Here is a 26,006-nt window from a genome sequence, read left to right as displayed (position 1 = left end):
CTTTCAGCATTTGATCAAAGTTCTAGTTTTATTCTAGTTTCTTAATACTTTTAGAGTAACTTAATGACAAATTATTGCTAGCAGGTGAGAAGTGCTTAGACCACAGTTGCAGCTGAACCCTTTGAGATCTGGTTTTGCATTGACTTTTTCCTTGAATTTTAGGTTCCTAGGTATTTTAGAAACCCCAGACTTCAGTGTTTTAAGGAAATAGATGAACTGATTGCTTTACCCTGTCATTTTGGTGGGATGCAAGTCCAGTTCAGTCATGACCACTTATATCCCGCGTGGTTAGAAAAAATTTCTGTTCTGTAGAAGCTGCAATATCTAAGTAGCAAAGTGTCTTGAGAATTTAAAATTCTCAAAGCCAAATGACATTGACAGGCAAAGTTTAAGGGCCAAGATTTTATTTTTTAATGTTTACAAATACAGCATGCATAGTAAAACACACGCAGAGGTTTTGCAGTTGGAGGCAGCAAGAGATAGTTGGGGAAGGCCCTGACACAGAGATTTTCAATTGCACATCAGGGTCAGACTTGTCAAAGCAAAACATGTCTGGTTGAGTTAAAGGTCTTTGGGTAGTGTTATTGTGTAAAAGTAATCTTTGCTTGCTGTTTTAAAGCTGTATATGTTGCAGTGTGCATAACAATGATATAAATTACTTAGGGTTTAATTTTTGGAATAAATCTTTGTGATTTTATCTTGTTTCATACTATATAACAGTTATTTGGTTTGCAAGATGACAGTCTTGGATGAGCTGCATATGCAGAGCACCATCATTCACAACAGACTAATGAATCTTTAATTAGTGAATGTGATGATTCTTTAGACTATGATTGCACATTTTAGTCTTAAGTGAAAGCATAGCCCTATGTTTATTAAGGTAGTGATATGCAACAGTCACAGACCTCTCAGACTCATGGAAAGCCATGTGCCTTACCTTTAAAAGAGTGCCTTTAACCTCAGTGTAGGTCTGTGTGAGGCAGCAGCTCTCCATGTTCTTAAGAAATGCGTATGGTTTACTGTGAGTGTGTAATGGAGTAGGACACTGCTCAGGATCTACCATAATTCAGATTAGCTAATAACTAGAGCCAAAATAATATTTCTGAATAAGCAGAGCATAATTTTGTGACAATATTTGTCTGCAGTAGAAACAAATGCCACAGTTATGTTCATATACTCTTAAAAGACAGCTGTGATAGATGCTTTTGGAGCTGTTCGTCATTAATTTTATCCAGAAGTATGCAGAACAGTGTTTTAATTGCATGTACAAAAAATAGTTTTTGCAAATACTACATGAGACTTGTTTTTCCTGAGTCTGTGTTCCTGGTAATGGTGTCTGTTAGCCTTGCTGGGAATCATAATATGGATTGCAAATCACAGAACAGGTGATCTGCTTAATGCACGTGCCAGATCTGTTGGCTTAAAATAGTAGTAGTTCTGCAAAGGCAATAAAAATCACCCACTAAATGAAATCTTTCTACAGTCTAGTGCTTCTGTGAGAATTTCATTCTTAAATGAGTACTTTGAAGCTTCCTAAATGATGAAAATAAATTGGAATTGCCTAATCTCAGCCCTTTTATAAGATGTGAGCCAAAGCAATCAGTGCTTGAAGAGCGTAGTGCTAGTAGAACAAAACTCTTGGGGGCTTCTGATCACTTTATCCCTCAGCAATGGAAGATTGGATGGAGATAGAGGAACAACTGGACTTGTTTGCCAGTACCCTGGAGAAGGAGGTGTTTGTCCATGGCAGCAGGTTTGGCCTGGCACACAGCTAGACTTGTGGCTGTCAACTGGTGGCAATTCCAGCTGGCATTGCTTAGTGCCATGTGTACTTTCCCCTTCTCCAGCAAACATGTCCCTTCCTTGAGCTGCTTAGTGCAGTTCTAGTGGAATTTAGAGCAGGAGACGTCAGGTCCTGCTTTATCCTGGAGAAGAATGGGGTCCATCTCACCTCTACACCATGGATTTTTTCACAGCCCTCAGCTTCAATAATGTGTACATGGGTGTTAGTGCTGTTGCCACAGTGCTTGGTCTGAATATTTTTGCAAGTCATCATCAGCATCCCCAGTAAAACAGTCTGTCCTCTGGCAGACAGGCCACCCAAAACTAAGTGGCGATAATGAGACCTTGCCTGCTGTGAAGCCGTGGGTACCTGGCCATGCTTCAAAGGCAGATTCAGCATGTCCTCCGTTGTTCCAAGTTTTCACAAATGTTGTCTTTCCATTCCCTTTCATAATTTCTCAGGTTCTTTGAGGATGTTTGCATTTCCGCTTCAGTAGTTGCTTCTTGTCTCCCAACCCTGAGGTGCCTTTCGGTGTCTCCTTCTGTCTGGCATATGCAGTATCAGTCTAGTTGCTCTTCTTGCCTGTTTTGGATTCAGCCATAGGTTACTGAAATCAAAATGTTAATCCTATCAGCTACAGGTTGCTGGGCCTACAGTGCTTTCCAACCTGCAGGAGATAGTGAAGGTTGGAGGTGGGAACAATGTGAATTTTCACGGTTCTATGAAGTGTTGCTCCTTGCTCTCCTTATGGCTAATGGGTGCTGCCAAGATTCCTCACTGCAGTGGCACTAGGTTTGAGAGGACGAGAAGTTTGTGTTAGAGCAGCTGGAGTTACTATCAGAATCATGATGAAGTAGAATGATTACTTTCATCATCAGGACAAGTCCTGTAGGAGTCTGCAGTAGTCTCAGGAGAATATACACCTTGGCCTCTTCTGCCTAGGTTGTTGCTTTTAAAATTGCAAGCTATAGTTCTTCACAGTTGTGTTGACAAGAGGATGAGAAATGTTAACAATCCACATGGCTCAAGTCTACCTGCCTAGTACAGATTTGATGTATACTCAGTGGCAAACCTGCTGAAAGCAACCCCAAACTTCTGCAAGACTTCCCCTAGGGAATTGTATCTAGTTCTTTGGTCTTCAATGTTTATTTGCTTTACTTGTTTGCTACATGCAAGCATACTTTGTCAGTACGGCAGATAAAATGTGTACCCTGTGCTTAGATACGTAGTCTTAGATGTCCTCTGGTCATGTTTTTGCTGGTAGGTGTAGTAAATTCACACTCATGAAAGGTGGCAAGTTGGCTCAAGGGTCCGTGGCTGTTTACAGAATACCTGTACCTTACAGGAATAGAGCTGCTTGCACTGAAGAGCTTCAGTGCAAAAATTGGTTGTGCGATTATTGGGAAAAGATAGAAACAGAAAACTTAACTGATGTAACATCATTTTAGGAACCAGGGGGCAGCAATGTTGTAAATGAGTATCTTTCTTGAGGTGTTGGAAATGCACTGATGGTGTTTGTGAAGAGAGGATAGGTGTTGGTATGGGCATGTGTTGTACAAGTCCTGGAGCAGGAGGCCTGAAGGCCTGGAGTAGATTGGAAAATGGATGCCTGTATTTATTTCATGTGATGAAAAGCAACTAGCAAGTATGAAGTCCTAAATACTTGTAATGTAGTAAAGGAAGAATATAATCTTAGAGGATATGTCTTTGCTGGAACATAGAGTGAGCTGACAGAGGAGCCATGAAGATCAGCTCCACTACTGAAGGGTAAAACTCAGTAGTGTTGATAAAATGAAGAGAGAGAGGTGAGAATTGGCTCCATTTTCCATCCAAGTTGGAAAAAAGAAATAATGAGAAGGAAAGATGCAAGACTGGGTAGAGACACATTGCTGGATTAAGTGTGAGTTGATTAATGGTTACCTTTAGGTGGAAGAACAAATACCGAGTTGTGAATTCTTATGAGTTTGTAGTTTTGGACGTAGCTGGGGATTTGAGTTGGAACCAGTGATAGGCATAACATTCAGTAACATGTCATCAAGATGTAAAGCAGAATATTAACAGAAGTCTTCAAGCTTTTCTGTCTTGAAAATGTAAAGCTTTGGTAGTTATTTGAAGTATTGAGGCACCCTTAATGTGATATATTGCTTATTCCCATGTCATTGTGGCTTTGGCCAAAAAATGCTAGTTAAATTTGATTTTTTTCCTACAAAAGGCCTGAAGAAAGTGCCTCATGTGTAACTCTCACTCCCCCTAAAAATGTCTTCAAAATTGAGGAACAGAAAGAGAGAGATGGTATATCTTACTGTATTAAAAATGGCTTTTGTTACTTGACATTATTTTTCTTCCTTTTTTTTTTTTTTTTTTAATAGATCCTAACTATCTCATGGCGAATGAACGCATGAACTTGATGAACATGGCGAAACTGAGTATCAAGGGGTTGATCGAATCGGCACTTAATCTGGGCAGGACGCTGGACTCTGACTATGCACCTCTCCAGCAGTTTTTCGTTGTGATGGAACATTGCCTTAAACATGGCCTGAAAGGTAAGATGCTTGAGAGGAGTCCTCCAGGCTGTTTGTCAGAGCTTAGGAGTGAGCAAGAGAAATCTTCTTCTAAAATCTAATTTTGGAATCTGCAGTAGGCTAAAGAAGGGGTGGACCAGGGTCACCTCTGTGGTCACAGTTGACTTGTGAGGCCATAGGAAGGGAGAAAAATCCCCCCAAGGTATAACACTGCAGGTGAAAAGTTCACAGTTGTTGCTGGAGCTTGCCATTTTTAAACCAGCTTTTCTGGTGATTTGAGTACAGCTAAGTTATCAGTGATAAAATTAGCTCCTCAGCAACCTCATGACTCCCTTTTTGTCTGTGGAGAAGGAGCAGGTTCCAAGTGGTGGTGTGGTCCTTCTCCCTGTAAGGTAATGGTCAGTGAGAGAAAATGAGTGTGCACACATCAGGTGTAATGTAGAGAGAGCAACAGCATCCTAGTAGAAATTCTGACCTCTAGCAGTGAGTCTGAGTTGCTGGGTTTCACTGGATGTCGTTGTTTTGGCACATTGGGATGTGTCGACTGTTTTCTGGCATCTGTCTCGAGCTCCTGTTGCCTTATTTGAATGATATCAGTAATTGTCACGCTTGAGCAAAAGAAGGCATCTTCGGTACTTGCTGCCTACAGCAGCAGACCCAGAAGAACCTTTCTGGCAGTCTTTGTCTACCATTTCTTTACTTCTGACCATGCCTAATACGCTGTTTTTACATCATCTTCTCTTCTAGCCAAAAAGACTTTTCTTGGGCAAAACAAGTCATTTTGGGGACCTCTAGAACTAGTAGAAAAACTTGTTCCTGAGGCTGCAGAGATTACAGCAAGCGTTAAGGATCTCCCAGGGCTGAAGTAAGTACAGTCTTTTACTGCACAAGTACATAATATGTTTTTTTATTGTATGTGGGATCCTGGAGAAGGAAAGGTAAAGATAACCTTCAGGAATAATCCTGCCACCTTGGGCTGATAAAAGTAGATCGTTACTCTCTTTTTCTTAATCAAGGATCTGCAGAAGGACAGCATAGGATATACTCCCTCAATGGGTTCTTATGGGCAGTAGTGCATTTATGGACAATAGTGCATTTATTACTAGCACTAAACCAGTGACCATGAGTCTTAGGGCTTGGAACAGCCTTTACTGACTTTTTCTGAAGTCAGACTGAAGAGGAAGGGAATTAGGAGGAAGGTGATTACAGGTTAAATAGTTCTGAGGCTGATAGAGGTAATTTTCCTTCTAAATAAATTCACGTAAACTTGTAAAGTTTGTGTGAAATTGAAGCTCAGCACAAAGTTGGACAAGATACTAGCTTGTGTTAAAGAGGGGAAGAAAAAAATCACCTAAAACATATATTGCTTTTAAAAATTCCATAGACATTTCAGACATCAGATTCAGGTTTGATTATTCCCATGCTAAAAAAGAAACTGTAAGAGGCTTTCAGCCTGGGAATAGAAAAAAGATGCAAGGAAGCTTTTGTATGAGCAGCAGGACTAAGGTTAAATCTTCTTTGCTGAAAGAAGAGATGAATAGGTTCAATAACAGCTTCTTTCGGGTTCGTATTTAGCAATGTGCATATGGACAAGTGCTTTTACTGGAGATCTGTGCAAGACTGTTCCTGGCACAGGTAACAGGACCAGTCGCAGTGCCAGCAGTGTTGTGCCAGAGCTCCTGTACCTTTTCCTATTGTGAAAGAATATTAAAATATGAAATAAATTGAAATAAAGAACAGTTTTAGAATTAAGTGTTGAAACCTTGGATTCATACTAACCCTTGGGAAATGTCATGTTTTAGTGAGGTCAAGAATGGGGAGTAATGAAGATGACTTTCATGGGCAGTTGCTGCTTATTCCAATTAAGGTTAGAAAATGAAGTGCACCATGTGCTCTTTGGTATAAGACAGTTGACTGACTGCTGGAGGTGGAGAAGAAATTTCCTTCTGATCAGTATATTGCTCAATGTGGCGGGTTTACACCTTCCTTTGGAGCAACTGGTGCTGGCTTCTGGCCAGGGTAGATGAGCCAGAGCTGTGGTGCAGCGTATCAGTTGTATTTTTAAAGCTGTATGCTTCAGAATGCCAGAAGAAACGGAGGGAAGAACTGTGGCTGTAACCCATTGCATCCTTTGAGCATGTTAATAAGCAAACTAGTTGAAGAGAACAGTACTGAAGTTGTGTTTTCATTGTCTTTGTGGGTTCTCACTCAACTGAACACCTCTCTGAAGGAGTGATGCTTGGGCATCTGTGATGAACTGAAGTATACATGTTATTCTGACTTGCCTTGTGCAAAGCTGATTTTGAATTAGAAGGTGATGTGTTGAAGCAGTTGATCTCTGTCTGTGTAGTAACATCCAGCAAGGTTAAGTCAGGGAAATATTTTTAGTATAACAAAAAAATGCAGAATTAATTATGAGAGAAACAGTGATTGCTTAAAGTATTTTGTAACTATTTGCACTTAAATACCATCCATTCATCAGTGCCAGCTCTCTTGGAGATGTGGATCCTTCAGATAGAAGGGGATTATTAGAGCTGTTTGTGAATATTCATTGCAGTATGTCTGTAACTGTTTTGTTTCTGGTGTTTGTAGGACACCTGTGGGTAGAGGAAGAGCTTGGCTTCGCCTGGCTCTAATGCAGAAGAAGCTTTCTGAATACATGAAAGCCTTGATTAACAGAAAGGATCTTCTCAGGTGAGTGCTGAGCTCATCCTCAGATCAGGTTATGTTCACCTCTGTCTTCTTGTAAGGTCTGTATGAACTTCAACACTCAAACGCTAAAGTATGTATGTACTTTTTGTGAGAAATGGTAATGTTTGTGAAATACAGACCATTTTCTGGGGGATTAAAAAAGCTCAGTATTCTTTCTTAATTCAGAAGCCATTAATTCTCCACTTTGTCTCAAATATTCATTAGAATAAACACAAATTTTGGCTAGAAAGAGACTGTTTAGGTGAGATACAGATAAAGAAGAGATACAGTGTTCTCCATCTGCAATCTTGGCTCTGGGAAATTTTATGTCCTTGTCACTCCATTACTGTCTATCTTGGAACAAATAATTTCACTTCCCCATATCTCTGCTTCCTACTCATAAACCAGCAATAACTTTGTAGTTTAATTGAAAACCCATGGATTTGAACTACTATGTCTGTGTATGGCAGTAGGATATAACAAATATGTTGGGTGCTCCTTGACTCAAACCAGTAGGTGTTTGTTGGCTGTCCATACCTGACTTGAGGTTAGAAAGAACAACTTGGTATTGTCTGTTGGAAAATGTGGCAGTGGCTTGTGTTAATCACAGTAGTAATAGAGGAGTAGAATGGTGCTACTTAAAGTCTGATATTGAGCCCCAGTCTTAAATCTTCAATGTGCTGTGCCATTACTCCACAACCATGCTTACTTCCCACCACATTTCAGTGGTGAGGAACCAGGTCCTCCTACTCACTGGGTCTTTGCCTTGCCTAAAAACTTAATCTGCTGAGAGAGATATGTTCAGTCAGAGCAAAATTACATGGACAGTACATAGAAGTATGTTTCTATGTGAACAGTGTGCCACAGCCTGGGTTTTTGTTGAGGCTGAGCTTGCATTGTGTATGAAATAGAAGGGATCCATCCCATGCTAATTGGCATGATTTTAGTTGACTTTTAAAAATTCAACACTTGTCTTCTCTTGCTGTGCATCATGCAGTGAATTTTATGAACCTAATGCACTGATGATGGAAGAAGAAGGTGCGATCATTGCTGGCCTCCTAGTAGGTTTGAATGTCATCGATGCCAACTTCTGCATGAAGGGTGAAGACCTGGACTCACAGGTATTTGGTATTCAGTTAATGTGGGGTTTTTTCTGCTCATTTGAATTGGAAGAATTTTGCATTGTAGAGGACTTTAATCAACTGAGATGTAAGTTTGCTACTAAATGCAATGCAAGGCTCATATAGGCTTGTTACTGTGACTATGGTCTTTGATTAGCTGGTAGCACTGAGATCAGAGACCCAAGGTTTTGGTTTGCTCTTTGCTGTTATGCTTTGCTGTGGTCTGCACACAGGTCACTGTGGAGTGAAATGTAGTAAATGAAAAGGAGGTGAAAATGGGCAAGGACTTGGCTAAAATAAGGGGAGAAATGGATAGAACTGTTAATTCGCTCATGCTGTGTGATGAAGTCATTGTAGCTGTTAAAAGAAAATCAGCCTGTCTGCACTTATGTTCGAGCTTGCACAAGTGGTGTACGTACAGATAAGGGTGATGGTAACGGCTTATTCTTACGACCTAAGACTTGCAGCTTATCCTAGGATAGTTTTACTTGAAATAAGCCATGTTTTCATTAATTTTGGATAGATAACTGGTATAATGAGTCCTTGTTGTAATACATCATGTATCGATGTCCTAACTGAATGACTCCAAACTTTCAAACTACAGACAGTGTTTAGTCTTAGAGAAAGTGTTTCATGTTAAATGCATTTTTTTTACCTTTAGGTTGGAGTTATTGATTTCTCAATGTATTTGAAAGATGGGAACAGCACAAAAGGCAGCGAAGGGTAGGTACATACACAATTGTCCTGCTTCTTACCTCTTGGTAACTTGTATTCAAGTGTTCCAGGTTGCCCTGCAAGCTGTTGTGTTTTTAATTAAAAAGCTACGTAGGCTGAACTGCTGTTCTATGATAAACCATAATATATTAATAAGATAATGGAAATGTTGAGAGAGGGCAGAGGAAAAGTAAACTCTCCTAGGAATTCTGTGTTCTTCCTCAACTAGCAATTGAAGATAAAAATGTTCTAAGAGTGAGTTAGGACTGCCCTTCTTTAAAGCCTTTTTGGTAGGCAGCTTAGTAGCCTTTGCCCCTTGTATGGCTAGCAGGTAGGTGATTTTTGGCACCAGAATATCCTTAGAAAAAACAAAAATTCTCCAGTCGGGTAAGACCATAACTAATAATAGCCTGAAGTACTTGTGCCACCATATCCAAATGGGCTCTGCAACATTCAGAGCAAGTGGCTGGAAAATAAAGTGCAGGCACACAGACATATGGATCAGGTGTTGGGGTTTTCTGAGCTTCTTTAAGAGTACTCCTTCCTTCTAAGGAAGTCCTGCTAGTTCAAATTCAGGTATGTATTTAACAATTATCCTTCAGGATCAGGTGTTTTGTTCGCATTTATTTTAGCTGTAGTTTTTAGAACATGCTTTTCTTTAGTTAAGATTTCCTGCTAGAAGTGCATAAAAACGTGTTTGTTGACAGTTGGATTTTGGTGGGATGACTCTTGGACTCCTGTCCAGTATCAGAGTAGTTCAGGACCCTTTTTTTTTGGTCTTTGAAATAATGCTGTGCTCTTTGAAATGCCGTCTGCTTTAATCATTCTGATTGGTGTGTCACCTCAGTGTAGTCCAGGTGAATGTAGCAGTTGCAGCTTCTGAGAAGTCAGGGGACAGTGACTGGTGATACAGGCATAGGCTGTAACTTGACTTTGCTATTTCGCATGCATCCTATTGTCCATTGAGACCTAGGGTCTTGGTGCTATGCTGGAGAGATATATAGAGGGCAACATTTCTTCTTTGACCTTTAACAGTGTCTCTTAGTTCCTTGAATCCAAATGATTGAGCTGAATGGTATTTCTTCTTTCTAGAGATGGTCAGATAACTGCTATTTTGGATCAGAAAAACTATGTAGAAGAACTCAATAGGCATTTAAGGTAAAATGTGATTTATTTATTCTTCATTATCTAGTGTAACAAGATAGAAACCAGGATTTTTAAAAAGCAGGAATTACTGTAGGGCTTCTTTTTCTCTTCAACAGTGCTACAGTAAACAACCTGCAGGCCAAGGTGGATGCCTTAGAAAAATCCAACACTAAATTGACCGAAGAGGTAAGTGTAATAGGAAATAATTTGATGTTTTGGCCTTTTGGAGTTGGGTTTAAAAAGGTAATGGAGGAGTTATTTTTGGATGTCTGTTGTATGTAATGATGAGTGTTTAACGATGAACCTGGAATAACTGACCTGCTGAAGAATTACACTGGCTGTTGCTACGAAGCGTGAGGTGGAAAATCAACTGAATGTAGATGTTAAAAAACCCGAAAGCTGCTGAATGCACTTGATCACTTTGAAGTCTTTGTGTGCTTTCTGATATTTGGAAAAATCTGTCGTGGTTTAAGCCAGAATAAGTTGTATGGTGCATGTAGTTTCAAATGCCCTACAGCTGATGCAGGTTATGGGAGGTCCAGCCATGACAAAGACATTTTTAAATGTCTGTTTGTTTTGATGGTGCAGAAATTTGCTACAGTATTGAAATGTTTCAATAACTTTCTCTAGCCTGTCACAATTTGCAAGAAATAAAGGAAAAATTACTATTACGGATGAAACTTTTCTCAGTCTGAGTATGAGAAATGGTTGGTACATGAGTCAGAGGTCTAACCTGTATTTTTAAATTGGTCTTGCAGTTCATTAGTAATGGCATAAATGTAATAAAATCTTTTGGGGCCAGTTCCCTGACAAATGGGTGATAGGAGGTCTCATCCTAATGGTTGTACAGTATCTCTGTCTTCATGTCACTTAGCTGAGCAGAATGACTTTGACTGGGATGTCTCAGTGCTCTTGCAGAACAAATAGGAAATAGAAATTCTTTTTTGCTTGTTCATCCTCATTAAGAGGTCTGCGTGTCTGGTTATTGAACGTTTACTCTAATGGATGTATTCCAGACAATGAGAAGCTTTAGCGATGGAAATTACCGTATCCACTCTTGCAATTAAGGAGTAAGAAATGCTTTTTATGATTAAAATATTTTTTTAGTTCTAAATATGAGATCTGCAGTAGAGGCTGCCTTTCTCAGTGCTACTGTAAGTGGGTTTTGATTTATCACCTGCAGAGTATGGGTGCTGTGCCAATTAGGGATTGTACCCATGAGAGTAATTTCGGTGCTGACTGAAGTGGTTTTTGATTTTTAATGATTTACTTGTTTGCATCTCAGTGAAGTCTGCACACTGTTCAAGTGACACTGGAACACACTGTGCCAGCCCAGGGGTGTTTGCAGGATGTAGTTAATGAACTGTGTCACATGTGACATCAATTTGTGCATTTGGCTTGAGCTGTACCAAAGGCTCAGGCTTTTATCAGGGTGATCTATGTTTGCGTTTGTCACTTGATAACTTGGCTGATGTCTTGGAATGCCACTGAGGTTTTCTAGTGTGCAAGGCTTACACAAGTTACGATTTACAAAGCCAGGAGGAGTTTTCTGAAGTTATTTTGGCCTTTGAACACATGCTGTTAGTCTGCAGTGACGTTTTCATTGGGAATTCCTCTGAGGCAGATGTGCCTCTGGTGAGATTCTCACTGTGCTTCTCCTGCCCAAATACTTGAGCATCTTGCATCTCAGATGCTCTGCCTAGCTGTGTACCCAAACCACTGAAGCTTTAGCAAACCCACACAAGCATTTCTTCTTGGTAGTAGATTTCAGTTGCTAGAAGTCACAAAATTTAGCTGCTCTGTGCTCACATTTTTCCATCTTGTTATCTTTGGCAAGGGAAGGGAATGAATGGAGTGAGGATTTCGGTTGAGTTACGCTAACCACATGTTACACCAAGTCTAGCAGGTAGAATCCTCAAGAAGTCAGCAATTTTACTGGAAGACAGGAACCAAAATAGGTTGGGAAGTCTCTGTTGGATTCAAAATCCATCACACTGGCACTAACTGATGCTTTTGGTTTTTCTAGTAGCCCTTCTCTGTTTTTAGAGGCCAAGTTGTCTTTAGCCACTCCAAATATGGAAGAAGATGGGTCTAAAGAGGGAAAAAAAACCCGGCCAAGTATGTTTGTGATATGTTACTGTTGTTCTGTTTTGTTCACAGCTTGCAGTTGCAAACAACAGGATTATTACACTGCAAGAAGAGATGGAACGGGTTAAAGAAGAAAGCTCTTACATCTTAGAGTCCAGTCGTAAGGTTGGTGTGTGTGAATGATTTACTGACCCTTTGGGGTAGCTTCCACCCAGATTGAACATGCAGCCCATGTTTGAAAGAGACTTTATTTCCTTATGTATCTCACACAAAAAAATGCAATAGATACGAGTGACTGCAGGTGGATCCTCACGGAGGGTAACAGATGAATCCTGGCTACAGTAAATCCTGCCTGGCCATAGCTGATGAAACCATGAGCATGTGCAGAGCTGAGAGCTCACACAGCATGTTCATGGCTTTCATGGCAAGGTATCAAAGGGAACAGGAGGAAGAATAATTTACTGAGAGGCTGGCAGAACAATTTGGATGTAGGAGTTGTGCTTTTCTGGCCTGAAACACTACCCTCTTCAGAAATCAAGGGGCAGGATCTCTAGTAACTATGGCAGAATCAGGTTTTAATTTTAAAACCCCGAAGATCTTTTCCTGAGGATTTGTAACCATCCATAATATACTGTGAAAGTTCTGAAAACTGACACCGTCTGCTTAATGCATACCCACTAAAGTGCATGGAGCACTTGGAGAGACAGGGAAGTAGAATAAATTCCTATGGAAGCTGCATGCTGAATGGACCTCTGATTTTTGATAGTTGCAGAATTCGTTTTCCAAGTGGTGGGAAAAAGCAAATAATCAGCAAATGTGAGGGTTAGTAGTATATAATGACAAGCTGATTTGGTGTCTTGATTAATTTAGGTCACTAAAGACAGAACTGCTGATGGACATGCATTGACTGAGGCACGAAAACAGTTAAAGGAGGAGACTCAGCTGCGGCTGGTAAGGGCTGTGTGAACTGGGAGCTCCTGGTAAATGGCTTTTTCACCTAATAACTCCATGTCAGGCAATCACTTTTGATAGTGTTTGACCAGATTTTTTTTTTGTTTTGTTGTTTTTTTTTTTGTTTTTTTCTTTTTCATTCTCATCTACCTGATTCATTTTGTGGCTCTGTTGATCAGTTTCAGGACTGTTTCTCAAAATGAGCAGTGCAGTTGTGTTTCTGGGTCTAACCTGTCCCTCTTGCCCCATCCCTGGCAGTGTCCAAGGTCAGGTTGGACAGGGCTTTGAGCAACCTGGTCTAGTGGAAGGTGTCCCTGCCCATGGCAGGGGGTTGGAACTGGATGAGCTTTAAGGTCCCTTCCAACCCAAACCATTCTGTGATTCTAAGAATATTTCCATTATGTGAACTGTTACTCCATATTGTATGTTCAGCTAGCGGGGAGAAAAATGCCTGAGCAGGATGCTTTTAGGAGTTAAAGTTTTCCAGCTTGATGCTGCCTGATCTGTATGTTCCAGGATGTGGAGAAAGAGCTGGAGGCGCAGATCGGGATGCGGCAGGAAATGGAGCTAGCCATGAAGATGCTGGAGAAAGATGTTTGCGAGAAGCAAGATGCGCTGGTGGCGCTCAGGCAGCAGCTGGATGATCTCAGGGCCCTAAAGCATGAACTGTCTTTCAAGCTGCAGGTAGGAAAATAATTCAGTCAAATTCTGGATAAAAGTGGTGGCTTTTCTTCCTCTTTTTCCCCTCTCTATTTAAAAGGTACAAGTGTGTGAGTTACAGGGTTACAGGCTGGACAGCATACTTCTGTCTTGATGCAAGAAAGCTCTAGTATTTGAGGTGGAGGTTAAGGGAAATATGTGTGTGTGACTGGGGAAAGTACCTTCTGTGCTTCTGTGGTATAAAAACTGAGCCATGGTAGCTTCTGTTCCAGTACAATTCAGTATTGAAGGTGTATGGTGTAATTACGTACATTACTGAGTAATGGAAAAGCAGACTCTTAAGACAAAGAGCAACACAAAATGCTCAGAAAGAAATCCCAAAATAAACTTCAGAACAGGAAAGAGTTGCTTCTGCTTTCCTTGAGTCAGTCATTCTCTGCAAAGCAGCTGAATTATATTAGCAGGAACCACATTAATATGTGTTGTACAGGAAGCTTCACTGATGATGGTATTGCCTTTTTGTGGGGCCCAGATGTGGCCTGCACCGGCATGGCAAGATGTTTGTCCTTGCAGTATTGACCTGGCCTCTGCTTTTTGGGCACCTTTTCTTACCTCTTTGGCTTCCATCCCTTTGGTTTCATTGGCCACATGATTTATGGTGGCGTATTTTGGTTTTACTGCTACTTACAGAAGCCGCCCAATGCTACTTTTTGCAGAGTTCAGACATGGGAGTGAAACAGAAGAGTGAATTAAACAGTCGTTTGGAAGAAAAAACAAATCAGATGGCTGCCACCATCAAACAGCTTGAACAAAGGTAAAAAATGAAGCTTTGACAATTACAAAAGCATGTGTATATTCTAATGGTAATGTCCTGCAGACCCTGAATGGAAGTGCTCTGCTCAGCCACTGCTGAACAGAGCTACATGAGGAGAGCTCTGATTTTTGAGATGCTGTTAGGAGTGTTGTACATGCTCTGGAGGGCTTCCAGTAGAAAAGAATATATGACTAAACCAGTAATGAACACAGCAGCTTTGTTTATGTACATCAGCTGGCCTTTTGTATGTTGTTCAGTCATTACAAGTCAATCACTGTCTCTGATAGCACTGATTAAAAAATAGAAATAGGAACTTAAAGAAGTTCTTGACTGTTAATGACAGTATTAGAGAGGGAGGAGGAAGAAGGAGCAGCAGAAGCCAGGCTTAGAGGTACCTTGGTTATTCCACATCTCTCTGATGCTCTTTGGAAAAAATACCCCCAACTGAAGCATTCTCTTTATGAGAAATCAGATTGATTTTTCCTTTTTTGTCCTGTTCTCTAAGCCAGGCTTTGCAGAGCTTTGGCCAGAGGTTCAGAACTTCAGTCTGGGAATTTCATTGGCTGTTGCGCTAGCTCCAAGAAAAGCGTAGCTCTCAGGAGCATGTGGTGCCTGGGACTTAGTTAATGAGTAGGTCATTGCACTAAATTAAAGTTCTCATTTTAGGGATTGTGTTTTGAGTGGTTCTTTATAAAAAGGTCATTTTGTTTGTAGAAAATGTGTATTTTAAAATGTTTTATTACACCTACTCAGCTAATTTATCTGCTCTCTTTCTCTTGCTGTTCTTATTTTCCTTTTTTATCATCACCCTCATTCTGACTTACTTAAACAGTGAAAAGGATTTGGTGAAACAGGCAAAAACCTTAAATAGTGCAGCAAACAAACTGATCCAGAAGCATCATTAGACATTTTTATGTCTGGTCACCTCACAGCTCTGACATCAGAACTCCTTTATGAGGGGAGAACTTGCAAATTGCTAAAAGCAACTGTTAAAATGTTAATTGTCACCTAAAGTTGGTTTGGAATTTGCTGAATTTTTAAAATCAGTGAGTTTTTCTTCAGAGATTTAGAGTTGGGTATAAATATCCCTAACTTTGCCCTTTAAACCATGTTAAAGTACCAATGAGTTGGCCAATAAACACACCAGGAAAGCATGAGGAATAGGAGATCTGTGGCTCTGTACACCCTGGTGATGCATACCGTATACAGCAGCACAAGTCTTCAACCGTTACGGATTCTAGGCGCGTTGGTCAAGCCACTGTCAGATTGGCCAGCTCTGGGAAGTCAAATAGTTTTCTGTGTTCCCCTTTTTGTGCAGTAGATGAAAAAAATGCATCCCTGGAAGTTGTTGAAAGTAGTTGTGTGCGTAGCCCAAGCCGTTCCCTGTTCACTTCTGTTGTGTGGGTTCAGCCCCAAGTCCACGATGCGATAGCTCATCACCGTGAAGACCAGCCCTCTTGTAAACAAGACTGTGCTTGCAACGATTTTGCCTTAGTGACTTGGTGGGAGGGTGGGGACTTCTCCTTATTCCTTTAAACTTCATGTGTCCAGAATTAGTAGCTAGGTGTCTTAGAGTAACATGATAGAGTGGTAAGTTCAGTGGAAACCTCCTTATCTTTGCATTGCCTTGCCTTCTACCTCTGCCATGAATCCCGCTAGATGTGCATTGAGGTTCTTCCCAACCGAAGGAAGCTGAGGAGAGGTGTTTTGGTAGGTCTTTCCTCTTCCTAGGAAGGGAAGTTACATGTTTAAAAACAAATATCTGATCTTCTTACTCTAGAGTTTAAAAGAAACAAAAGCATAAAATAAAAATAGAAGAAAGGAACAAAATGTGCAATGGTGGGGAGTGGAAATGGTAATTTGACCATTCCTTGTCTGAGTAGCTAGTGATTAAAAAAGGAAGAGTTACATTTTACTGTCACACTTCTTTCATTTGCTTGGGGAGATTTTCTTGTTCAATACAAATGGAATTTGCTAATGGAAGAACAGCTAAAGCTTAGGAATCAGCTCTTGATAGGAAAAATACTTGCCAATTTAACACCCCAGTGTAAAACTTTAAATAACTGTAGCTGGGACTATTAGAAACTAATAATTCTCATCCCTGGGTCCACGGAAGTTCACCATGCTGGCCTGCTACAGGCCTTACGCTATAAGTGCTCCTTGAGATTAGTTTTTGCTTTCAAGAAGATCATATTTGGGGGGTTTCTGTATTGAATAAGGGTTTTTTGCTCTAGTGAGATTCCTGTAAAAATTCTTTGATGCCACTTCTCCCTTTTTTCTGTGGGATAGTGCTCTTTGGGGTACTAGGTGGCAGATGTAACTGAAACACAACTGGAGAAAGAAGCCCTATTGATCCGCACTAGGTATGTTTAAAATCAGTGAGGCTCAGCCGAGTCCTACTGTACATAAGTGTGTACCATCACTTGGCTTATTTAATGGACTCCTGCACACAAGCAGACTTGGAGACCCCATTTGAAATCTCTATGTGATGCCCAAGTAGTGTGCTTGGAAATATAAAGTTAACTTTTAATAACCTTTTACTAGAAACTCATTTTAACTACCTGGGGAATAATAAAATAATAATTAAAAGGTGGAAGCTTTCATCAAGGTATCCACGTAGCTGATTAGAAGAGTTGACTTCCCTGCTCTTCTCCAGATTTCTTCTGTGGAATTAAGGGGTGGTGCTGGGTTTGTTTGCTGTCACAATAATGATAAAGTATGCAGAATTAAGGATCTGATGTCAGGCCCAAAGTGGAAAGGCTTTGGTATACTAATGCCTTGTGTCAGTCCATGGAAGAGACCAGGAAAATGCACTAATTCTCAATAGAGTAGCTAACCTATGTTGCAAGTTCCAGTTACACGCGTAGAGCTGAAATGTAACGTACATTAAAATCAAATTGGACTTAAAATTCTGTGTACTTGAGGTTTGCTTTGAATCTGGATAAAAGTGATGTTTTCTGTTTTTCATCTAATGGCTGTAAACTGTAGTAGTAGAATAAAAACTATTGAAAGTCAGAGCTTCTGCCTGGTTCACCTACGTTTTACTTTTCTTTAAAATATTTTCCTCCTTCCCATTGTTTTTACCATTCTCTTTTTTCTGTTCTTTTTTTTTTTTTTTTGTTTGGCTTTACCTTTTCACTGGGTATTTTATTTGTTGGTTAAACTCAGTCTTCCTCCCCACCATGGCTTTTGTTTTTTATCACAAGTTCATGTGGCTCAAATCCAGATTGCGACAGTCAGAGAAGGACCGTCAGTTGGCCGAGCAAGACAACCGTCTCTTCAAGCAGGAGTTTGGGGACAAAATCAACAGCCTCCAGCTCGAAGTGGAAGAGCTCTCCAGGCAGCGGTGAAGAGACCCTTTTCCAACCTCTTTTTTGGGCTGTTCTTAGTAGAAAGCAGGCAGAGTGATGGCAAAGAGAGGGGGTTGAGGTGGAGAAAGACACATGGTGTGTTAGATGCCAACTCCATGAGGAGGTGAAATGCTTTAAACTGACAGAGGGGAAATTGAGATGAGATCTCAGGAAGAAGTTCTTCCCTGTGAGGGTGGTGAGATGCTGGCACAGGTTGCCCAGAGAAGCTGTGGCTGCCCCATCCCTGGCAGTGTTCAAGGCCAGGCTGGACAGGGCTTGGAGCAACCTGGTCTAGTGGAAGGTGTTCTTGCCCATGGCAGGGGGTTGGAACAGGATGAACTTTAGGGTCATACTTTCCCCTGCAGTGTCATCAGTTTACCAGTATTGGGAAAACAAACAAATCCTCTTATCTTAAAATAGAAGAGTGTCTCTCCTTCTGCAGCCATGACGCATCTTTGCTTTGTTGCAAGGTTACTGGGATGAATTGTGCAAAAGCATTGCTGGGTGCTTTTATTTTATTTTCATCCCCTGCTCCTCTCCTGGCACAGCTTTTTGTTTCATTGTTCAAAAAGTTACAGAGGCTCCCCAGAAAACCAGCAAATGGTTTTTATCACAAATTTGTGTGAGGTCCTGGGTGTGTGTGGGTGAGCTTAGCAGTGTTCTTGGTTATAAAGGGGGAAGGCATCTTCTCTGCATATGCAAACTGGTCTATTTTTACATCAGCTGGACTTTTTCTCAACCTAAATGGCAATGAAAGTGTGAAAATGATTGAGCCTCCTTTACCAGGAGGCTGTACTGCTTTATTTCACTGAGGTTCTACAGCAGGGAGTTGCTGGAGGGTGCTGCAGTGGGATGTGGGCAGTCTTGCTTGAATTACATTCCTTTAAGAGGATATGGGGCTTTTTGTGGTAGTGTTGGTTGTAGATCAAGTTGTAAACAAGAACTTCCTCAGTTGGTTTAAGTGTCAACATGGCCAAGTATTCATTTCTGGGTCTAAGTCTCCACCAGCTTAACTCACTTCAGTTGGGGTTTGGAATTAATGCAGCTGTAGTCATAACAGTTATTTCAGTAACTGTCGGAGTGGTATGGAGATGAACAAGGGTAATAATGGATAATGCTGGTTTAAATATCAAAGGGGATTCTGAGCGTTTTATAGTACAAGCCTTGCTGCTACTTCTACCAGCAGATACTCAGTTTCTAGGCTCTGATTTCAGAGCAGAGATCGTTCCCTACAGCAGCTACTGCATTTCACTTGGAATGATTTCAGAAAACAGCGTTTCTAGTGCTTTGGTCCCTTATGGTCTATGTGTGCAGAGAGCTTTGTTGGTGTTCCACACAGGCAGGCTGCAGTCATGGAGGCAGTGAGCGTTCTGGTGGCCCAGAGTGAAGGCTCCTCTGTGATCTGGCAGCATTCAAGGCCAGGTTGGACAGGGCTTAGAGCAGCCTGGTCTAGTGGAAGCTGTCCCTGTCCGTGGCAGGAAGTTGGAACTGGATGAGCTTCAAGGTCCCTTCTAACCCAAACCAAACTGTGATTCTACAATCCACAGCTAGATTTAGAGTCATGCTCTTCTTGAGCCTCCTTCAGGCTGTGTCAGGGACCTCAGATGTCCTTGATCACTGATGAGTTGTTTTCCCAAATATGAATGTGCTGCACTCAGCCACATTTTTCTTCTCTCTGGCTTGATGCACCACTGTGCATGGTGCACGGGACTGACACCAAAGCCTAGGCTGCTGGGCAGTCTTGAAGCAGCATGTGTCATCCCTTAGTACAGGTTAGGCTAGACCAGGGGCTACAGAGCACTTCTGGTGAGGAGCCTGCAGTTGTTCCATGAGGACGAAGCTCCACTTTTAGGTGAGTTGTCAGTAGAATTGCAACAGCTTTCAGGGGGTAACAGTCTATCAATCCCATGTGGATAGCTCTGGGAAGTGAAGATGTTGGCTTTGGTTTCAGAGTCTGTCCTGAAGAATGTCTTTTTGAAAAAAGTGCATATTGACAGTTCTGTAACAGATGAAGAAGTAAGTATTGTTTCAGGACTTCCAGACATAATCAGGAGGTTTATTTCCCTCAAAACTGGAATTAGATGACGAACATCTAGATTATCCATCCCGACATATTATGGCTTAACACACACTGAGATAAATTGTTACTCAAGAGGCAGTTTTCAGCTCCTGAGTTGGGGTTCAGTTGCTTTAATGTGAAGAGAGGGTTAAATAGTTCATTATGTTTCAATGTCAAGTGTTAGAAAACCATAGCCTTTATTCACAATTCCACCTCGATATTCTAGGAGCCACCTGGAACTAGAACTGAAGCGGGAAAGGGACAGATGGTCACACAGTCACCAAAGCAGCCAAGAAAACAAAAAAGGCACAAAGACTTGGCTCAGGCAGGTAAGACAACTTGTATTCTTGGCTTGTGTTTGAAGTAGAGTTCCATTTTGCTCGTTTGCTGTTCCTGAGCTTTGTGGGGTGATAAGTGTGTAATATTAATATACTACAGCAAAGGGAGCTTTGGAACATTTGTTTACACACACTAAATAGGCTGTTCCTGAGTTGAGCCTCACCAAAAAAATTGCAAGAACACTGGTTTCCTCTTCCAGGCTGGGTACCTGGCAAAGTTTTGGCAGTGGTTGTGGTTTGTTTTCACTAGATGAATAAAACCAAGGGTAATACACCAGGGGAGATGCTGTACACCTTCCATCTAATGGAAAGCAAGTTTCCTTGCTTTTATTTTTTGTATTAGAAGGGAAATTCTCCCAAAAGGAATTGATAGAAAAATTTAGAAGGCAAAATTCTCTCAAGGGCATCAGAAATCACTTTCACTGTTCTTTTAGTGCTGTCCATTAGTGAATTTGGTGGTTTTAAAACAAAGGGCAGTGTTTATCTCGAGAGCAGACCTCGTAGTTCCCAAGTGAAACTCCCTTTTTAGTAGGAAGTTTGCCTTTGAAAGCTAAAATCTGCTCTGCAGCTTTTTCTGCAGAGCAGACCAGGCTTTTCTGCTGGAGACTGGCAGTAGAACAGTTGTTCTGGAGAACAAAACTTGTAACCATGAGAACTGTGAAGTAGTAACAGAGACTGTATCAGCAATTCCCATGTGTGCTGCCCTTGAGAGTTGCCTTCACTGGGCTCCACTGGGCTGCTTCAGTGAGCCAAGGTGCAAAAAAGCAATTGCAGAATGGATGCGTCTGTTGCCACAAAACTTGTAAGGCGGTGCTTGATGCAGTGGAAATGTCTTTAAAAAGCCTGTTCAGCCCATCTGCCTCTTCAGCCTCTGCTGTTAACATAAACAATAGTGACTGTGGAGTTTCTTGTACCTTCTAGCAAAAGGAGGTCATTGGACCTACTGAAGAGTCCATCTTTAAAATGTGAAGTCTGCTTTTTGATCACAACAAAAGAAAGTAAAGCATGTAGGGTGGATGGGTGTGTATGTGCTTTCTCATAGTGTCCAAAGACACCTCTGTGCCAAGGAGGGGCAGATCAGTATTCTCAAAATAGCAAGGTAAAGTTTCCCTTTACAGTGTGGCAGGGGTGAAACTGGAGTCGTCACACAGTTCAACTGATGGGTAAATGTTTCCTTTTGGCAGGATGGGAAGCTCAAAATCCAGGAAGAAAATGCTAAACTGAAACAGTCGCTAAGAGAGAACAACGTCCACAGGTATGAAACAACAAAGGAAATCTCCTTTTTGCTTTCTCCTTTTTTAAGTCCTGCTTCCCCTTCGCTGATTTCTATGCTAATGGGAAGTTTGTAATAATGCAGCTCCCCTTTCTTAAAAAGATCTTCAATCTCATGCCCTTTGTTGAGGTCTCTGCTGCTTTTTCATAGCACTCAAAGGGAAGGAGGAGGCTCTACCGCTTGCCCTCAGCCCTTCTGGATCTGAAAAGCTCTGTCTCTCTCCCAGTTCCCTTTCAATTTTTGTCTATAAACCTGCTCTTGATCAGTTGTTCTTACTCAGTGAGCCTTTTGTAAGCCTTTCTGTTGGTGAGGGAAAGGAGAAGGGTTGGTGGATCAGTGGTGTTTGTAGGTAATAAGCTGTGGCTCCTGGACCAGAAGAGAAGCTGCTGGAGAAAGAGAATCAAAATAATGTTTCAAGAAGATGGTTATATGAAGATCAAGTTCAGGTAGCATGATCCTTAGCTGTACCTGCATCTAAATCCATTATCACTACCTGTTTGCAGCAGTTGGAGGGGTTCAAACATTTTGCAGCAACAAGTTTAAAGCAAGGTTTAAACTGTGTTTATACCATTGAAAGAGTCTTTTCTATGCACTGCTCCCTTTTTGAGGGCATTTTACTAGTTTTTCTCCTGCTCTTCCCATTTAGCCAGGTGTGCTGGATGTCTAAACAGCACCAGTCACGTCCTGCCGCTCTGCTTTGCTGTTTGACAAAGCTTATAAAGGCCTCATCTCTTGTTCAAGCAGCCATGGCAGCATGGTTTTGAAGAAACAAACCCAAAGCTCTGTATGGGTAGGATGTAAAAAAACCGATGAGGAATTCTCTGATGGTCCAGATGTTTTTCTGAAATAATGCAATGAGTGAAGTACCAGCTCCAGGTGGTGATGTTCTTCTCTTGCAGGTTACTGAGCAGCACACAGGAAGAGCAGGTTGGTGATTCTTTTTCTTGCACTGAAATACTGAAGGGACAAGGGTGCTGAGGATGCTCCTGGGTCACTGCAGCATCTTCCCTGCCCAGATACCCCAAAGTTTGCCCTTTGGGTTTTGCCTTGATGAGGATTTGGCTGTAGAGTCCGTAGAAGCAATTGTTCCTTAGTAGAAAAAACACTGCTGCGCATGTCAGCTCTTGTTCGCAATGAAAAAGGTGTTGATTTCCCACCTTGATGCTGGGCCAGCAGCCTGATGCTGGGCCAGCAGCCTGACACTGGCCTGAAAACGGAGCTGCATGGTCCGTGGTTCCCACAGCCATGCTGTGATTCCCTGTCTGCCCTGTGGTGTAGCCAGTGTGACTGTAGATGATCCTGCCAATGCATGATGTGCTGTGAATAGAGGGGGTTAAACACATGAGCACGTGAAACCTTCCTCACGGTTATATGATGTGGATCAGCCACAGAGCTTTAACACAGGTGCTGTGTAAAGTAGCACATAAAGCAGAACATCTTGGTTTTTACTTGGGGTTTAGGAGCAGCTCTCAGGACCTGGAAACGCTGAGATCTGCCAGCTCTGCCGGGAGGAAAGCAGCCGGAGTAAAAGAAAGGTAACTTCAAGGACTCACCGTCCCTGTCGTATGGTGACACTGTGTTTCCTCCGATTTTCATTTCAGTAGTACAGATTTCCTGCTGGTGACTTGGGACAAGGAAGTGAGCCCTGTTCTGAGCTCCACTTTACCCTTGATGTAAACTTGTTGAACAGTGCTTGGTTGAGGGCTCCTCACTCTGCTTGGTGTTCAGTGGTTTGCTTTTCCCTTCTTCCCTTTTCAGCTAAGCGGGGTTTTCAGGGATCAGTGGGAAGTGAGAATATGCAATGGTACAGTTCTAGTTTCTCCACTTGCCACCTTGCCTTTTTCTTATTTTTATTCTCTTTTTTTTTTTTGTGGCTAAGCCCCTCTTGCTTTCCTCACTGTTCTAATGTGGATCTAGAGGGATTACAAGAGTTACCAAAAAGGGTGTTCAGTGGGAGTGCTCCACTCCATGGTGGAGCTGTGAAGCATTTCTCTAACCCAGCAGAAGATTTGGGTTGACTGAATACTCATGAGAGGAAATGTAAGTTTTTTTGTTGGTCATGTCTTGAGCATCTCTAATTCCTCTGTTCTCTTCCTGCCTTCCAGAACATCTGCAAGAACTGCGGTGGCATCTTCTGTGAAGCCTGCTCAGTGAATGAGCTGCCCCTCCCATCTAGTATCAACCCCGAGCGTGTCTGCAATCCCTGCCACAAGCAGCTCATCCAACAGTACTCAACCAGTCCCTTGTAGGGGATGGGCTGCAGAGAGAGGTGACAAGAAATGGTTGTAGCTGATGATGGTTTCTGGGGTTGCTCAGGGGGAATGTGAAGAGAAGACACTTGCCTGTGTTCTTTGGACCTCAGAGGGGAAGCAGCTTCATGGTGTTTACAGTCTCTTGTGACAAAAAACGGTCTGAGCCTTCCCTGTACAAAAATCTGCCTGCTCTGAGGCCTGAGCTTGTGCTGGAGAACTGCTTTGGGAATATCATGGGAAGTAGCCCAGGATGTGCCTGAGCAGCCTCAGGACACAGTGAGAACAGACCCCCCCACAAAAAAAAAGAAGCTGTGTGTGTGCAAGTTGAGAATGTTCTCACTGTGAGGCGTGTGGTGTGAAAGCATGCTGCTGTGAAGCAGAGGCTCACTGAAAGCAGAACAGGAGCTTTTTTAATCCTCATGTCTGGTTGCACTTGAAATCCCATTTCTCCTTTCCCGGTTGCCTTTGACAATCTGGCTCTACCTGCTACATCAGTGCCAGGCGTCAGGAGGTGGGTGAGATGCCAGTAATCCCTTCCTAGCTTCATTTCTTTGGCTCAGCCCCCTAGCCGTGGGCTTGGTATGCAAATCTGTACCAAAACCAATCAAAGCTGTGAAAATTCTCCTTCTGTATTGTAAGGGGTGGGGGTGGTTTTGATGGATGCACAATATGAAAACTGATGGCCTGCACTGATCTGGCATGTAAGTGCCTTATGGCATCTCTGACTTCCCTCTCAGAGACCCTCACTGTGACTGCGACTACACAAGGGTGTAACTGTACCTCCCACCTTGGTGTGGTAACGGAGGAATTGGAGTCCCAAGTATTTAGACACAGAAAGTGGTTTAGGGCCACTTCAGCTCATCCCCTTGCACACATGAAAGAGTTGCCATGGATAACCTGGTGTTTCACTTTCTGCTAGATCAGAACGAAGGCAAGATGAAATTGGAATGTTTTGCACCTACTAGAAGTGGTAGTTTGAAACACAGTTTAAAGAGGTTTCACAGTTTATGCTACATCATTCTTTGTTGCTGTCATCTCACGGAATTTCTCGTTACTCCAAAAAGCAGTGGTAGCTTCCTCACGAACACACAGCAGGTCATAGTTGTGTTGGGTTTGTATTGGAAGCCTGCGTCAGTCTTGAAGACCATAGAATGTTTTGTAGTCCATAGAAAACTGATGTATTTATGTAACAACAAATGCATTTGGGTTTGTACAAATATTATTGGGGGTAGTGGTTTAATTCTTTAGAGGGGATTTTCTGTTCAGTAGCTTGGCTGGGACTGCATTAAAAAGTGTGTCGGAGCTGAGATTTTGTGGCTGCTGCTAGTTTGGACCATGAATTACTTTTCTAGATCCCTCTAGGCTTTGGTGTGTTGAGCCACCCAAGTTCTCCAACTCCTTTTGTTGCCCTTCACAGGGGGGGAAACTTCATATAGTTTTTCTTTTTCTGCTCTTTTTCCCCCTCATGGCAGTTACCAGATCCATTTCCTTGCTGCTGTCCCTTACAGCAGATTAGTAAACAGTGTTGAAATACGAAAAGCCTAGATTTTGAGTGTGGGCGCCCTCCTTCAGGGGGGTGAGACACCAGAGATGAATGGGGAAGACACCAAGTGCAGTGTTACAGTTTTGTGTATGTGCTGTACATGTTGAAAAGATGTCAAATTCCTGCACCCAAACCCAGTGTGACTCGTCCGCATGGAGAAAGTGAGACCCACACAATTTCCATGTGAGAGGGTTAACTAGAACCTGGGCCCTCCCTGTCAATCACTTTTAATGCTGGTATGACCAGCACACTGCAGCTCCCAAGGGTGTGTTCCCTGTGCCAGCTTTTGACCATTCCAGTTGGAGTGGCTGCCACTGTGCTTGCTCAAGGTGAAGGCTGTGACTATTGTTGGTGTGGAAAAGAGGACAGCTTGTGAGCAGGTGCCCTGAAGTCACACAAGATCCCTACACACAAGCAGGGAGGTGATTGAAACCCTTCAGAGTCCAGCTCTGGCAGCTAGCATAGAAACAGGCATTTTGGAAGATTAGAGCGATGGGGTGCTCTGTGTAAGCACTTGCCTCTTCCCTTGTATCTCGGCCTCAGTGAAGGTCTCTGCTGGGACATACTGGATGCTGCAGATGTTCAGGGTGTGTGTGCTCAGCTACAGCTTGTAATGCTGGAGTGTGGGCTGACACTGGCCCTCAAGCCTGGGGGAGCAGAGGGCAGTTTTTCTGATGTTCATTTTGTTCCACACAATAATA

General features: G+C 42.1%; 1 protein-coding gene across 7 annotated transcripts in view; it reads left to right on the top strand.

Annotated features, from left to right (window-relative positions):
• RUFY3 (RUN and FYVE domain containing 3) overlaps positions 1 to 25,987 on the top strand; it is a gene marked incomplete at its 5' end in the record, with an annotated part of 47,074 nt that extends 21,087 nt beyond the window's left edge. For 2 of the 7 annotated variants that reach the window (XM_080639139.1, XM_080639137.1), the window contains 17 exons: positions 4,153 to 4,326; positions 5,053 to 5,170; positions 6,898 to 6,999; positions 7,994 to 8,117; positions 8,779 to 8,840; positions 9,924 to 9,989; positions 10,094 to 10,163; positions 12,138 to 12,230; positions 12,936 to 13,016; positions 13,533 to 13,700; positions 14,393 to 14,490; positions 17,717 to 17,836; positions 20,126 to 20,228; positions 21,422 to 21,492; positions 22,410 to 22,437; positions 22,971 to 23,045; positions 23,616 to 25,987. In XM_080639139.1, coding sequence (XP_080495265.1) covers positions 4,167 to 4,326; positions 5,053 to 5,170; positions 6,898 to 6,999; positions 7,994 to 8,117; positions 8,779 to 8,840; positions 9,924 to 9,989; positions 10,094 to 10,163; positions 12,138 to 12,230; positions 12,936 to 13,016; positions 13,533 to 13,700; positions 14,393 to 14,490; positions 17,717 to 17,836; positions 20,126 to 20,228; positions 21,422 to 21,492; positions 22,410 to 22,437; positions 22,971 to 23,045; positions 23,616 to 23,759 — 1,683 coding nt within the window. In that variant the 3' untranslated portion in view covers positions 23,760 to 25,987. Of the gene's footprint in view, positions 1 to 4,152; positions 4,327 to 5,052; positions 5,171 to 6,897; positions 7,000 to 7,993; positions 8,118 to 8,778; positions 8,841 to 9,923; positions 9,990 to 10,093; positions 10,164 to 12,137; positions 12,231 to 12,935; positions 13,017 to 13,532; positions 13,701 to 14,392; positions 14,491 to 15,322; positions 16,115 to 17,696; positions 19,693 to 20,125; positions 20,229 to 21,421; positions 21,493 to 22,156; positions 22,373 to 22,409; positions 22,438 to 22,970; positions 23,046 to 23,615 lie in introns of those variants that run through there. The other 5 variants (XM_080639138.1, XR_013958892.1, XR_013958893.1 and 2 more) reach the window with 5 other exon arrangements.
• Between the last annotated feature and the right edge of the window lie 19 nt (positions 25,988 to 26,006).

The sequence above is a fragment of the Psittacula echo genome (genome assembly GCF_963264785.1).
Source record: "Psittacula echo genome assembly, chromosome: 1".
NCBI lineage: Eukaryota > Metazoa > Chordata > Aves > Psittaciformes > Psittacidae > Psittacula > Psittacula echo.
The sequence above is the reverse complement of the archived record's forward strand: the minus strand, read 5'-3'. Positions and strand labels throughout refer to the sequence as shown.